Raw genomic sequence first — 13,551 nt, forward strand, 5'->3', positions numbered from 1 at the left:
AATGAGTCTGTGTTATACCCTGGGTTGTCCTGAACAGAATGAGTCTGTGTTATACCCTGGGTTGTCCTGAACAGAATGAGTCTGTGTTATACCCTGGGTTGTCCTGAACAGAATGAGTCTGTGTTATACCCTGGGTTGTCCTGAACAGAATGAGTCTGTGTTATACCCTGGGTTGTCCTGAACAGAATGAGTCTGTGTTATACCCTGGGTTGTCCTGAACAGAATGAGTCTGTGTTATACCCTGGGTTGTCCTGAACAGAATGAGTCTGTGTTATACCCTGGGTTGTCCTGAACAGAATGAGTCTGTGTTATACCCTGGGTTGTCCTGAACAGAATGAGTCTGTGTTATACCCTGGGTTGTCCTGAACAGAATGAGTCTGTGTTATACCCTGGGTTGTCCTGAACAGAATGAGTCTGTGTTATACCCTGGGTTGTCCTGAACAGAATGAGTCTGTGTTATACCCTGGGTTGTCCTGAACAGAATGAGCCTGTGTTAGTTACAAGATGACATGGTGTTATACCCTGGGTTGTCCTGAACAGAATGAGTCTGTGTTAGTTACAAGATGACATGGTGTTATACCCTGGGTTGTCCTGAACAGAATGAGTCTGTGTTATACCCTGGGTTGTCCTGAACAGAATGAGTCTGTGTTATACCCTGGGTTGTCCTGAACAGAATGAGTCTGTGTTAGTTACAAGATGACATGGTGTTATACCCTGGGTTGTCCTGAACAGAATGAGTCTGTGTTATACCCTGGGTTGTCCTGAACAGAATGAGTCTGTGTTATACCCTGGGTTGTTCTGAACAGAATGAGTCTGTGTTAGTTACAAGATGACATGGTGTTATACCCTGGGTTGTCCTGAACAGAATGAGTCTGTGTTATACCCTGGGTTGTCCTGAACAGAATGAGTCTGTGTTATACCCTGGGTTGTCCTGAACAGAATGAGTCTGTGTTAGTTACAAGATGACATGGTGTTATACCCTGGGTTGTCCTGAACAGAATGAGTCTGTGTTATACCCTGGGTTGTCCTGAACAGAATGAGTCTGTGTTATACCCTGGGTTGTCCTGAACAGAATGAGTCTGTGTTATACCCTGGGTTGTCCTGAACAGAATGAGCCTGTGTTAGTTACAAGATGACATGGTGTTATACCCTGGGTTGTCCTGAACAGAATGAGTCTGTGTTAGTTACAAGATGACATGGTGTTATACCCTGGGTTGTCCTGAACAGAATGAGTCTGTGTTATACCCTGGGTTGTCCTGAACAGAATGAGTCTGTGTTATACCCTGGGTTGTCCTGAACAGAATGAGTCTGTGTTAGTTACAAGATGACATGGTGTTATACCCTGGGTTGTCCTGAACAGAATGAGTCTGTGTTATACCCTGGGTTGTCCTGAACAGAATGAGTCTGTGTTATACCCTGGGTTGTTCTGAACAGAATGAGTCTGTGTTAGTTACAAGATGACATGGTGTTATACCCTGGGTTGTCCTGAACAGAATGAGTCTGTGTTATACCCTGGGTTGTCCTGAACAGAATGAGTCTGTGCTATACCCTGGGTTGTCCTGAACAGAATGAGTCTGTGTTAGTTACAAGATGACATGGTGTTATACCCTGGGTTGTCCTGAACAGAATGAGTCTGTGTTATACCCTGGGTTGTCCTGAACAGAATGAGTCTGTGTTATACCCTGGGTTGTCCTGAACAGAATGAGTCTGTGTTATACCCTGGGTTGTCCTGAACAGAATGAGTCTGTGTTATACCCTGGGTTGTCCTGAACAGAATGAGTCTATGTTAGTTACAAGATGACATGGTGTTATACCCTGGGTTGTCCTGGACAGAATGAGCCTGTGTTATACCCTGGGTTGTCCTGAACAGAATGAGTCTGTGTTATACCCTGGGTTGTCCTGAACAGAATGAGTCTGTGTTATACCCTGGGTTGTCCTGAACAGAATGAGTCTGTGTTATACCCTGGGTTGTCCTGAACAGAATGAGTCTGTGTTATACCCTGGGTTGTCCTGAACAGAATGAGTCTGTGTTATACCCTGGGTTGTCCTGAACAGAATGAGCCTGTGTTATACCCTGGGTTGTCCTGAACAGAATGAGTCTGTGTTATACCCTGGGTTGTCCTGAACAGAATGAGTCTGTGTTATACCCTGGGTTGTCCTGAACAGAATGAGTCTGTGTTATACCCTGGGTTGTCCTGAACAGAATGAGTCTGTGTTATACCCTGGGTTGTCCTGAACAGAATGAGTCTGTGTTATACCCTGGGTTGTCCTGAACAGAATGAGTCTGTGTTATACCCTGGGTTGTCCTGAACAGAATGAGTCTGTGTTATACCCTGGGTTGTCCTGAACAGAATGAGTCTGTGTTATACCCTGGGTTGTCCTGAACAGAATGAGTCTGTGTTATACCCTGGGTTGTCCTGAACAGAATGAGTCTGTGTTATACCCTGGGTTGTCCTGAACAGAATGAGTCTGTGTTATACCCTGGGTTGTCCTGAACAGAATGAGTCTGTGTTATACCCTGGGTTGTCCTGAACAGAATGAGTCTGTGTTATACCCTGGGTTGTCCTGAACAGAATGAGTCTGTGTTATACCCTGGGTTGTCCTGAACAGAATGAGTCTGTGTTATACCCTGGGTTGTCCTGGACAGAATGAGTCTGTGTTATACCCTGGGTTGTCCTGAACAGAATGAGTCTGTGTTATACCCTGGGTTGTCCTGGACAGAATGAGTCTGTGTTAGTTACATTGTCAACATGTTCCGTGGTCCACGCAGCAGAATACATTCATGACCAGTAGTGGGAAAAGTACCCAACTGTCATACTTGAGTAAAAATATCGATACCTTCAAAGAAAACAAAGTAAAAGTGAAAGTCACCCAGTAAAATACTTCTTGAGTAAAAGTCTTAAATGTACTTAAGTATCAGAAGTAAATGTAATCGCAAAAAATATAAGTCGGAAGTTTACATACACTTAGGTTGGAGTCATTCAAAATCGTTTTTCAACCACTCCACAAATTTCTTGTAAACAAACTATAGTTTTGGCAAGTCGGTTAGGACATCTACTTTGTGCATGACACAAGTAACTATTCCAACAATTGCTTACAGACAGATTATTTCACTTATAATTCATAATTCTGTCTCCTAGAGATTAATGTACTTTAGTGCGAAAAGTGCAAATCAATCCCAGATCAACAGCAAAGGACCTTGTGAAGATGCTGGAGGAAACAGGTACAAAAGTATCTATATCCACAGTAAAACGAGTCCTATATTGACATAACCCAAAAGGCTGCTCAGCAAGGAAGAAGCCACTGCTCCAAAACCGCCATAAAAAAGCCAGACTACGGTTTGCAACTGCACATTGGGACAAAGAACTTTTGTCCCAATGTGCAGAAATGTCCTCTGGTCTGATGAAACATAAATAGAACTGTTTGGCCATAATAACCGTTGTTATGTTTGGAGGAAAAAGGGGGAGGCTTGCAAGCCAAAGAACACCATCCCAACCGTGAAGCACAGGGGTGGCAGCATCATGTTGTGGGGGTACACAAAATAGATGGCATCATGAGGGAGGACAATTATGTGGATATATTGAAGCAACATCTCAAGACATCAGTCAGGAAGTTAAAGCTTGGTCGCAAATGGGTCTTCCAAATTGACAATGACCCCAAGCATACTTCCAAAGTTATGGCTTAAGGACAACAAAGTCAAGGTATTGGAGTGGCCATCACAAAGCCCTGACCTCAATCCTATAGAAAATTTGTGGGCAGAACTGAAAAAGAGTGTGTGAGCAAGGAGGCCTACAAACCTGACTCAGTTACACCAGCAGGAGGAATGGGCAAAATTGACCCAACTTATTGTGGGAAGCTTGTGGAAGGCTACCCATGATGAAAGAAATAAAAGCTGAAAGAAATAATTCTCTCTACTATTATTCTGACATTTCACATTCTTAAAATAAAGTGGTGATCCTAACTGACCTAAGACAGGGATTTTTACTAGTATTAAATGTCAGGAATTGTGAAAATCTGAGTTTAAATGTATTTGGCTAAGGTGTATGTAAACGTCCGACTTCAACTGTAGGTATCAAAAGTAAAGGTATAAATCATTTCAAATTCCTAATATTAAGCAAACCTGACAGCACGATGTTCTTGTTTTTTTACATTTACAGATAGCCAGGGGCACACTTCAACACTCAGACATGATTTACAAACTAAGCATTTGTGTTTAGTGAGTCTGCCAGATCAGAGGCAGTAGGGATGACCAAGGATGTTCTCTTGATAAGTGCATGAATTAGACCATTTTCCTGTTCTGCAAAGCATTCAAAATGTAACTAGTAATTTTGGGCGTTAAGGAAAATGTACGGAGTAAAAAGTACATTATTTTCTCTAGGAATGTATTGGAGTAAAAGTAATAGTTGTCAAATATATAAATAGTAAAGTACAGATATCCCAAAAAACTACTTAAGTAGTATTTGAAAGTATTTTTACTTAAGTACTTTACACCACTGTTCATGACTCCATTCTATGCGCATCAAAATGATGACCTGCTTCTCTGAATTGCCTTGTGAAAACCTAACGTATTTTATCATTTAGCTAGTCATGTTGGCAGTAGAACAAGCTTTGAAATGATGCCCATCTGACCCAGATTGTGATTTATAATGGACTGTTTTTGGAATGCGAAAACAACAACAGTAATTGTGTGAAGGAGGAGATGCAGGGTTGTGTTCCAAACAAAACAACAACAGTAATTGTGTGAAGGAGGAGATGCAGGGTTGTGTTCCAAACAAAACAACAACAGTAATTGTGTGAAGGAGGGATGCAGGGTTGTGTTCCAAACAAAACAACAACAGTAATTGTGTGAAGGAGGGATGCAGGGTTGTGTTCCAAACAAAACAACAACAGTAATTGTGTGAAGGAGGAGATGCAGGGTTGTGTTCCAAACAAAACAACAACAGTAATTGTGTGAAGGAGGGATGCAGGGTTGTGTTCCAAACAAAACAACAACAGTAATTGTGTGAAGGCGGGGATGCAGGGTTGTGTTCCAAACAAAACAACAACAGTAATTGTGTGAAGGAGGAGATGCAGGGTTGTGTTCCAAACAAAACAACAACAGTAATTGTGTGAAGGAGGAGATGCAGGGTTGTGTTCCAAACTAAACAACAATGAGAGCTAAAAATAGTGCCTTATAGTTGACACCTCTGATTTTTTTTGATTTTGTTATCAACAAATGCGGCAAAAAGTACAGTAAATGTAAAATGCACATAAATTGGATTCAGTCTTGTGTCAGTCAGGTGAACTGTTGTGTCCTCAACTTTAGTCATCATTTTCCCATCATCTCCAAACCTTTCCCTTTTAATTGCTGCCATGGTTTTGCATATACTTTCCATATTTCTTCTGTAAGAAACATTTCAATTTAGCCCAATCCATAAAGAGTGTAAGGGGTTAACTATTTATCCAGATACTGAGTTTTTTTTAACATGTTTTCAGCACATGAAAACAAAACATTTTATTCATGTTTATTAGACCAGTTTGTTTTTCACTACAGACTTTTAAAGGCAATTTACGCTTAAGCAGCTTTTACCTCGAATGCGATCTCTCAGAACGTGGGGAAATTGCCTTTAAAAGGCTATCGTCAGCTTTGAAGGAATCCCAATCTCAGTTCTACACTGCCCGTTAGGTGAATAGATCAGTACAGTATTTGAGCAGATATACAGCAGCACTGGAGTAGTCTGTGTCTTACCTGGGCAGGGCTGGGAGTTGCAGTCCTGGTACTCTACTGGGGATCCACTACAGGCACTGGAGTAGTCAGTGTCTTACCTGGGCAGGGCTGGGAGTTGCAGTCCTGGTACTCCACTGGGGATCCACTACAGGCACTGGGGCTGCTCTTGCCCTCGGCTGAGGCACAGGTGCGCTTGCGCGTGCGGAAGCCTTTGGAACACTCCTGGGAGCAGGTCGACCATGTCTCCCACGGCGACCACCTGGTGCCACCTGGTTGTCGGAGCAAAGGTCGACCACTACTGCCTCCTCCACTGGCCCTGACCAAGTCTTCAACCAGGGCTGAACCACAGATATACTCATACATGAGACATTACAACACAAAAGGTGATTTACAATATTATTTTTACTTCTCAAAGTCCTAAATATGTTGTTTTCCTAATGGTATGGTAGGAGAACAGCTCTGATAAACAATGGTCTTCTGTGACCTAAAGCTTGGCAATGAAATAACAGACAATGTGCTGGTTCTAAGAGTGCAGAGGCTTCCTTCCTCATTACATGGCTGTGCAGTTAGAATCTGGGCCAAACATTCAACCGTGTGGTAAAATCTGGGTTAATCGGTTCCAGATGAACTCTTTGAAAAGTGAAAGAAAAGCAACACGTCACCTAAATTATGGAAATTACTTCAATAATGAATTGAAAGCTTTTTATTTTCTGTGTGGTTTGAAACCAGGGCAGCAGTAATATTTCATACTGCCCATGTTACTGTGAGGCCAGATGTCTCCTCTTGAGTCTAGACAGCGCCTCCGTGACACAGTGTTTAGGCCCGGTGACAGCCTGTGACATTGTGTTTAGGCCCAGTGACAGCCTGTGACATGGTGTTTAGGCCCAGTGACAGCCTGTGACATTGTGTTTAGGCCCGGTGACAGCCTGTGACATGGTGTTTAGGCCAGGTGACAGCCTGTGACATTGTGTTTAGGCCCAGTGACAGCCTGTGACATTGTGTTTAGGCCCAGTGACAGCCTGTGACATTGTGTTTAGGCCCGGTGACAGCCTGTGACATTGTGTTTAGGCCCGGTGACAGCCTGTGACATTGTGTTTAGGCCCGGGGACAGCCTGTGACATGGTGTTTAGGCCCGGTGACAGTCTGTGACATGGTGTTTAGGCCCGGTGACAGCCTGTGGCATTGTGTTTAGGCCCGGTGACAGCCTGTGACATTGTGTTTAGGCCCAGTGACAGCCTGTGACATTGTGTTTAGGCCCAGTGACAGCCTGTGACATTGTGTTTAGGCCCAGTGACAGCCTGTGACATTGTGTTTAGGCCCAGTGACAGCCTGTGACATTGTGTTTAGGCCCAGTGACAGCCTGTGACATGGTGTTTAGGCCCGGTGACCACGCGGTTGCTCTGTAATCTGCAAATCGGCGCAAACACATCCTCTCTATATGCCTTGCTTTACATGGAGCCTGTCTTAAATATGCACACACACACACACACACCCTTCTCCCCCGTCTAGTTACTGTCAGCAGGAGAGGCGTTCTGCCTGCCTGTCTGACCTTTAAATCAATGAGAGGCTGTGGACTGTGACACCTACCCCACCCCGGGGAGCCTGTCACTGGGTACGACCGCCCAGATCGTCTCGCCCCAGTGAGCACAGCATGGGTCATCCCAGCTGGCCGGTTAAAAACCACAGCCCACTGCATGACATCAGAGGCTTAGCAGGCCTGTCTGTCTGTCTGTCTGTCTGCCTGTCTGTGTAGGTGTATGGAGAAAGTGTGTGAGTGTATGTCCAGTACATATGTATGAGTGGGACGGCCTCAGACTTACCTTCAGTCTCACAGGCGGCGGTGCCGTCGTTGGGGCAGACGCGGGTCTCCACCTTCTTCTTGCCCAGCTGCAGCTGATGAGGGTCTGGAAGGAGGGCCCTGCAGGTGTAGCGGGTCCTCTGCTCCTGGCGGGCCCCGTCCTGGGTCACATTCACCGGCATCCAGGGGGTCCAGGGGGTGTTGCGACGGACCTCCGGACACGCCTCCAGGTTACAGGTCTTGTACTCCTAAGGGAGTGTGTTTTAGGGAAGAGGAGAGAGGTTTGAAGGATGTAGGAAAAGGAGACAGGATATGTCAGCTTCAACCTGACTGTTCATCCTCAGGCTATGATAAATGAATAATGAAAGATGCCATTCACTAGATCAAATAAGGGTGTTATCTGTGAAAAAGTTATAGTAAAGGATGCCTTTGGGGTGTGTGTGTGTGTGTGTGTGTGTGTTTGTGTGTTTGTTTGTGTGTGTGTGTGTGTGTGTGTGTGTGTGTGTGTGTGTGTGTGTGTGTGTGTGTGTGTGTGTGTGTGTGTGTGTGTGTGTGTGTGTGTGTGTGTGTGTGTGTGTGCGTGTGTGTGTGTACCAGAGCACATCCTGGGCAGGTGTTCCCCTTCTCACAGCTCCTGACCCGAGAATGGACCCCTCCTCCACACTCTGCACTGCACTGAGACCAGGAGCCCCAAGATGACCAGAACACAGGCAGGGGACATGGGCTCTTCTCATTGCACAGCCTGCGCACACACACACACACACACACACACACACACACACACACACACGGTAAACCTGCAGTTCTACTCTTTCTGCCTGGTGGTCTCTGTAAGAGAAGGTGAACCGCTGCTTTACAATATGTGCACCATTTCAGGGCATTGCCACGCTGAACGAGGGTCTCCTGCAACGCCACAAGAAAACCTGACTGAATGTGAACCTGACTGAATGTGAACCTGACTGAATGTGAACCTGACTGAATGTGAACCTGACTGAATGTGAACCTGACTGAATGTGAACCTGACTGAAGGTGAACCTGACTGTATGTACTGCATTGAGTCCCTCTGTCTCACCTCTCGTCTCGGCCTTGTCCCACACAGACACGCCCCCCATGCCGGGGTGAGGGGTTGTTGCAGGAGCGCTGGCGCACCTCGTACCCGATGCCACAGCTGGTGCTGCACAGACCCCAGGTGGACCAGGGGGTCCAGCCTCCGTTCCTAGAGGAGACAGATAGACATAGAGACAGAGAGAGACGGACAGAGACAGAGACAGAGAGACCGACAGAGACAGACAGACAGAGAGAGACAGAGAGAGACAGATAGAGACAGACAGAGAGAGAGAGAGAGAGACAGAGAGAAACTCAGAACAACTGGGAAGACACACAGATTCACCTAAAACTCTAATAGCCTAGTCTATTGTAAACTCTAACAGCCTAGTCTATTGTAAACTCTAACAGCTGTCACGACGTTGGCCTCTTTGGGTATAGCATGCCCCATCCCCCTCTCCCTGCCTCCCCCTTTCCTCCTTCAACTAGGTTGCTGTGGTCAGAGAGACGTCGTAAATTCCTGAGGATCTCCTCATGGACACATAGTATAGAGAGAGTAAGTCTTCATAGAGGACAAAGAAATAGCTTCCACCTCACAGAACTTGAGGTACGAACACATTTCATGTTCCGGAGAAAGTATAAAAGATCGGTGAAGAATCCAGCTACGAACTGGTCCGTTTGTAACGACTTGGGGAAGCTCATGGGAGACGGTGTGGCCACATTACCATAACACTGTTTATATAATAGCCCCAGATATGAGGTTTACATCTTTTATTTTATTTTATTTCACCTTATTTTAACCAGGTAGGCAAGTCGAGAACAAGTTCTCATTTACAATTGCGACCTGGCCAAGATAAAGCAAAGCAGTTCGACACATACAACAACACAGAGTTACACATGGAGTAAAACAAACATACAGTCAATAATACAGTATAAACAAGTCTATATACAATGTGAGCAAATGAGGTGAGAAGGGAGGTAAAGGCAAAAAAGGCCATGGTGGCAAAGTAAATACAATATAGCAAGTAAAACACTGGAATGGTAGATTTGCAATGGAAGAATGTGCAAAGTAGAAATAAAAATAATGGGGTGCAAAGGAGCAAAATAAATAAATAAAATAAATAAATACAGTAGGGAAAGAGGTAGTTGTTTGGGCTAAATTATAGGTGGGCTATGTACAGGTGCAGTAATCTGTGAACTGCTCTGACAGTTGGTGCTTAAAGCTAGTGAGGGAGATAAGTGTTTCCAGTTTCAGATACTTTTTTATGTTCGTTCCAGTCATTGGCAGCAGAGAACTGGAAGGAGAGGCGGCCAAAGGAAGAATTGGTTTTGGGGGTGACCAGAGAGATATACCTGCTGGAGCGCGTGGTACAGGTGGGTGATGCTATGGTGACCAGCGAGCTGAGATAAGGGGGGACTTTACCTAGCAGGATCTTGTAGATGACATGGAGCCAGTGGGTTTGGCGACGAGTATGAAGCGAGGGCCAGCCAACGAGAGCATACAGGTCGCAATGGTGGGTAGTATATGGGGCTTTGGTGACAAAATGGATGGCACTGTGATAGACTGCATCCAATTTGTTGAGTAGGGTATTGGAGGCTATTTTGTAAATGACATCGCCGAAGTCGAGGATTGGTAGGATGGTCAGTTTTACAAGGGTATGTTTGGCAGCATGAGTGAAGGATGCTTTGTTGCGAAATAGGAAGCCAATTCTAGATTTAACTTTGGATTGGAGATGTTTGATGTGGGTCTGGAAGGAGAGTTTACAGTCTAACCAGACACCTAGGTATTTGTAGTTGTCCACGTATTCTAAGTCAGAGCCGTCCAGAGCAGTGATGTTGGACAGGCGGGCAGGTGCAGGCAGCGATCGGTTGAAGAGCATGCATTTAGTTTTACTTGTATTTAAGAGCAATTGGAGGCTACGGAAGGAGAGTTGTATGGCATTGAAGTTTGCCTGGAGGGTTGTTAACACAGTGTCAAAAGAAGGGCCAGAAGTATACAGAATGGTGTCGTCTGCATAGAGGTGGATCAGAGACTCACCAGCAGCAAGAGCGACATCATTGATGTATACAGAGAAAAGAGTCGGTTCAAGAATTGAACCCTGTGGCACCCCCATAGAGACTGCCAGAGGTCCGGACAACAGACAGACACACTGAACTCTATCAGAGAAGTAGTTGGTGAACCAGGCGAGGCAATCATTTGAGAAACCAAGGCTGTCGAGTCTGCCGATGAGGATGTGGGGATTGACAGAGTCAAAAGCCTTGGCCAGATTAATGAATACGGCTGCACAGTATTGTTTCTTATCGATGGCGGTTATGATATCGTTTAGGACCTTGAGCGTGGCTGAGGTGCACCCATGACCAGCTCTGAAACCAGATTGCATAGCAGAGAGGGTATGGTGAGATTTGAAATGGTCGGTAATCTGTTTGTTGACTTGGCTTTCGAAGACCTTAGAAAGGCAGGGCAGGATAGATATAGGTCTGTAGCATTTTGGGTCAAGAGTGTCCCCCCCTTTGAAGAGGGGGATGACCGCAGCTGCTTTCCAATCTATGGAAATCTCAGATGACACGAAAGAGAGGTTGAATAGGCTAGTAATAGGGGTGGCAACAATTTCGGCGGATAATTTTAGAAAGAAAGGGTCCAGATTGTCTAGCCCGGCTGATTTGTAAGGGTCCAGATTTTGCAGCTCTTTCAGAACATCAGCTGACTGGATTTGGGAGAAGGAGAAATGGGGAAGGCTTGGGCGAGTTGCTGTGGGGGGTGCAGTGCTGTTGCCCGGGGTAGGGGTAGCCAGGTGGAAAGCATGGCCAGCCGTAGAAAAATGCTTATTGAAATTCTCAATTATAGTGGATTTATCAGTGGTGACAGTGTTTCCTATCTTCAGTGCTGTGGGCAACTGGGAGGAGGTGTTCTCATGGACTTTACAGTGTCCCATAACATTTTTGAGTTAGTGTTGCAGGAAGCAAATTTCTGCTTGAAAAAGCTAGCCTTGGCTTTTCTAACTGCCTGTGTATATTGGTTTCTAGCTTCCCTGAAAAGCTGCATATCACGGGGGCTGTTCGATACTAATGCAGAACGCCATAGGATGTTTTTGTGTTGGTTAAGAGCAGTCAGGTCTGGGAAGAACCGAGGGCTATATCTGTTAGTACATCTAATTGTTGTATAAGATGAATGAGTGAGTCTGATACTGTTTACACAATGTTACGATGTGATTTTGGACTGTTTAATGAAGGAAAACTCAAAAAGGAATTGGATTTGAACTAAATCAGAGGACCGCCCCTGAGCCCAGTTAGGGTCAGACCTCCTGGTACAGCCCTTTTCTGCCATTCCGAATAAAACCCCCACTCGGGTTTTTGATCAGCAGACCGAATTACGAGATGGCTAAAGGTTGCAGACCATGTTTTTCTCCATCAGGAGGACAAAGGTTGTAGAACATGTTTTTCTCCATCAGGAGGACAAAGGTTGTAGAACATGTTTTTCTCCATCAGGAGGACAAAGATTGTAGAACATGTTTTTCTCCATCAGGAGGACAAAGGTTGTAGAACATGTTTTTCTCCATCAGGAGGACAAAGGTTGCAGACCATGTTTTTCTCCATCAGGAGGACAAAGGTTGCAGACCATGTTTTTCTCCATCAGGAGGACAAAGGTTGCAGACCATGTTTTTCTCCATCAGGAGGACAAAGGTTGCAGACCATGTTTTTCTCCATCAGGAGGACAAAGGTTGTAGAACATGTTTTTCTCCATCAGGAGGACAAAGGTTGCAGACCATGTTTTTCTCCATCAGGAGGACAAAGGTTGCAGACCATGTTTTTCTCCATCAGGAGGACAAAGGTTGCAGACCATGTTTTTCTCCATCAGGAGGACAAAGGTTGCAGACCATGTTTTTCTCCATCAGGAGGACAAAGATTGTAGACCATTGCTGAATCTTTTAACCATACCACGTGGTTAAACTCTTAGACTATCGATACCAACAGAATAAGAACAAGTCTTTGATATGAATTACTAGTCTGCAGCTAGGAATTCGGTATCATTGAACGCGAAGAACGACAACCACCAAAACATCCATTCTATAACGAATGTCACTCTGAACAATCCCCTCTAACCACAACCTAGAGAGAGAGAGAGAGAGACGGACAATTCTACAAAAGAAATGTACTTTTCACCAGCGATCAAGACGACACACTGAGCGTAAATATATATATTGATTGCAATTGTTCCCGAATGAGTGAGCGTTCATGTGTAAAGGATTATAATTTCAATTGTTATAATTATCACTTTGTAGTGACTTCTTAGTCGACCCCCACTTCCCCTTTTGTCTAACAAGCTGCCATGCCGGTTTAGCCCACTAGGGGCACATCCTCCTATCATTTCATTTACCTTGTTTGTTTATGCATTTCTGTGAATTACTTAGTTAGTAATAAATAAATTATTTAAGACAATTGATGTATGGATGACTCATAGTGAAGACTGGGTTCGTGCAGATAACCAACAATTTACGACGTTTGGAATGAGACTAACGTGAGGTAAAGTAAATAATTAATTAGAAGACTAATTGATCAGATAAAATATCTGAAAAGTTATTTTAGGAAATGATAACTTTGTAATCTGAATATTTTTCCTTGGTTGACTTCCTTGACTTCCTAGTTAATTAGTTACGTGATTAATCAGTTGATCGCGTAATAACTCATTACAGAGAATCTTTGATAAAAAACTATCAGTCTTCAGTTAATGATAGTAAAGACACGATACAGCCTTGTCTATTGTAAACTCTAATAGCCTTGTCTATTGTAAACTCTAATAGCCTTGTCTATTGTAAACTCTAATAGCCTTGTCTATTGTAAACTCTAATAGCCTAGTCTATTGTAAACTCTAATAGCCTAGTCTATTGTAAACTCTAATAGCCTTGTCTATTGTAAACTCTAATAGCCTTGTCTATTGTAAACTCTAATAGCCTTGTCTATTGTAAACTCTAATAGCCTTGTCTATTGTAAACTCTAATAGCCT

At 44.3% G+C, this 13,551-nt stretch overlaps 1 protein-coding gene across 2 annotated transcripts in view; it reads right to left on the reverse strand.

Annotated features, from left to right (window-relative positions):
* The window catches only part of LOC110527256 (semaphorin-5B), a 106,860-nt gene that overhangs the window by 12,591 nt on the left and 80,718 nt on the right, over positions 1 to 13,551 (reverse strand). For both annotated transcript variants that reach the window (XM_036982412.1, XM_036982411.1), the window contains exons 14-17: positions 8,578 to 8,721; positions 8,100 to 8,247; positions 7,528 to 7,753; positions 5,806 to 6,045 (exon numbers count right to left, since the gene is read on the reverse strand). In XM_036982412.1, the coding sequence (XP_036838307.1) occupies positions 5,806 to 6,045; positions 7,528 to 7,753; positions 8,100 to 8,247; positions 8,578 to 8,721 (758 nt within the window). The remainder of the gene's footprint in view (positions 1 to 5,805; positions 6,046 to 7,527; positions 7,754 to 8,099; positions 8,248 to 8,577; positions 8,722 to 13,551) is intronic.

Source organism: Oncorhynchus mykiss, chromosome 7, assembly GCF_013265735.2.
Source record: "Oncorhynchus mykiss isolate Arlee chromosome 7, USDA_OmykA_1.1, whole genome shotgun sequence".
NCBI classification, from domain to species: Eukaryota; Metazoa; Chordata; class Actinopteri; order Salmoniformes; family Salmonidae; genus Oncorhynchus; species Oncorhynchus mykiss.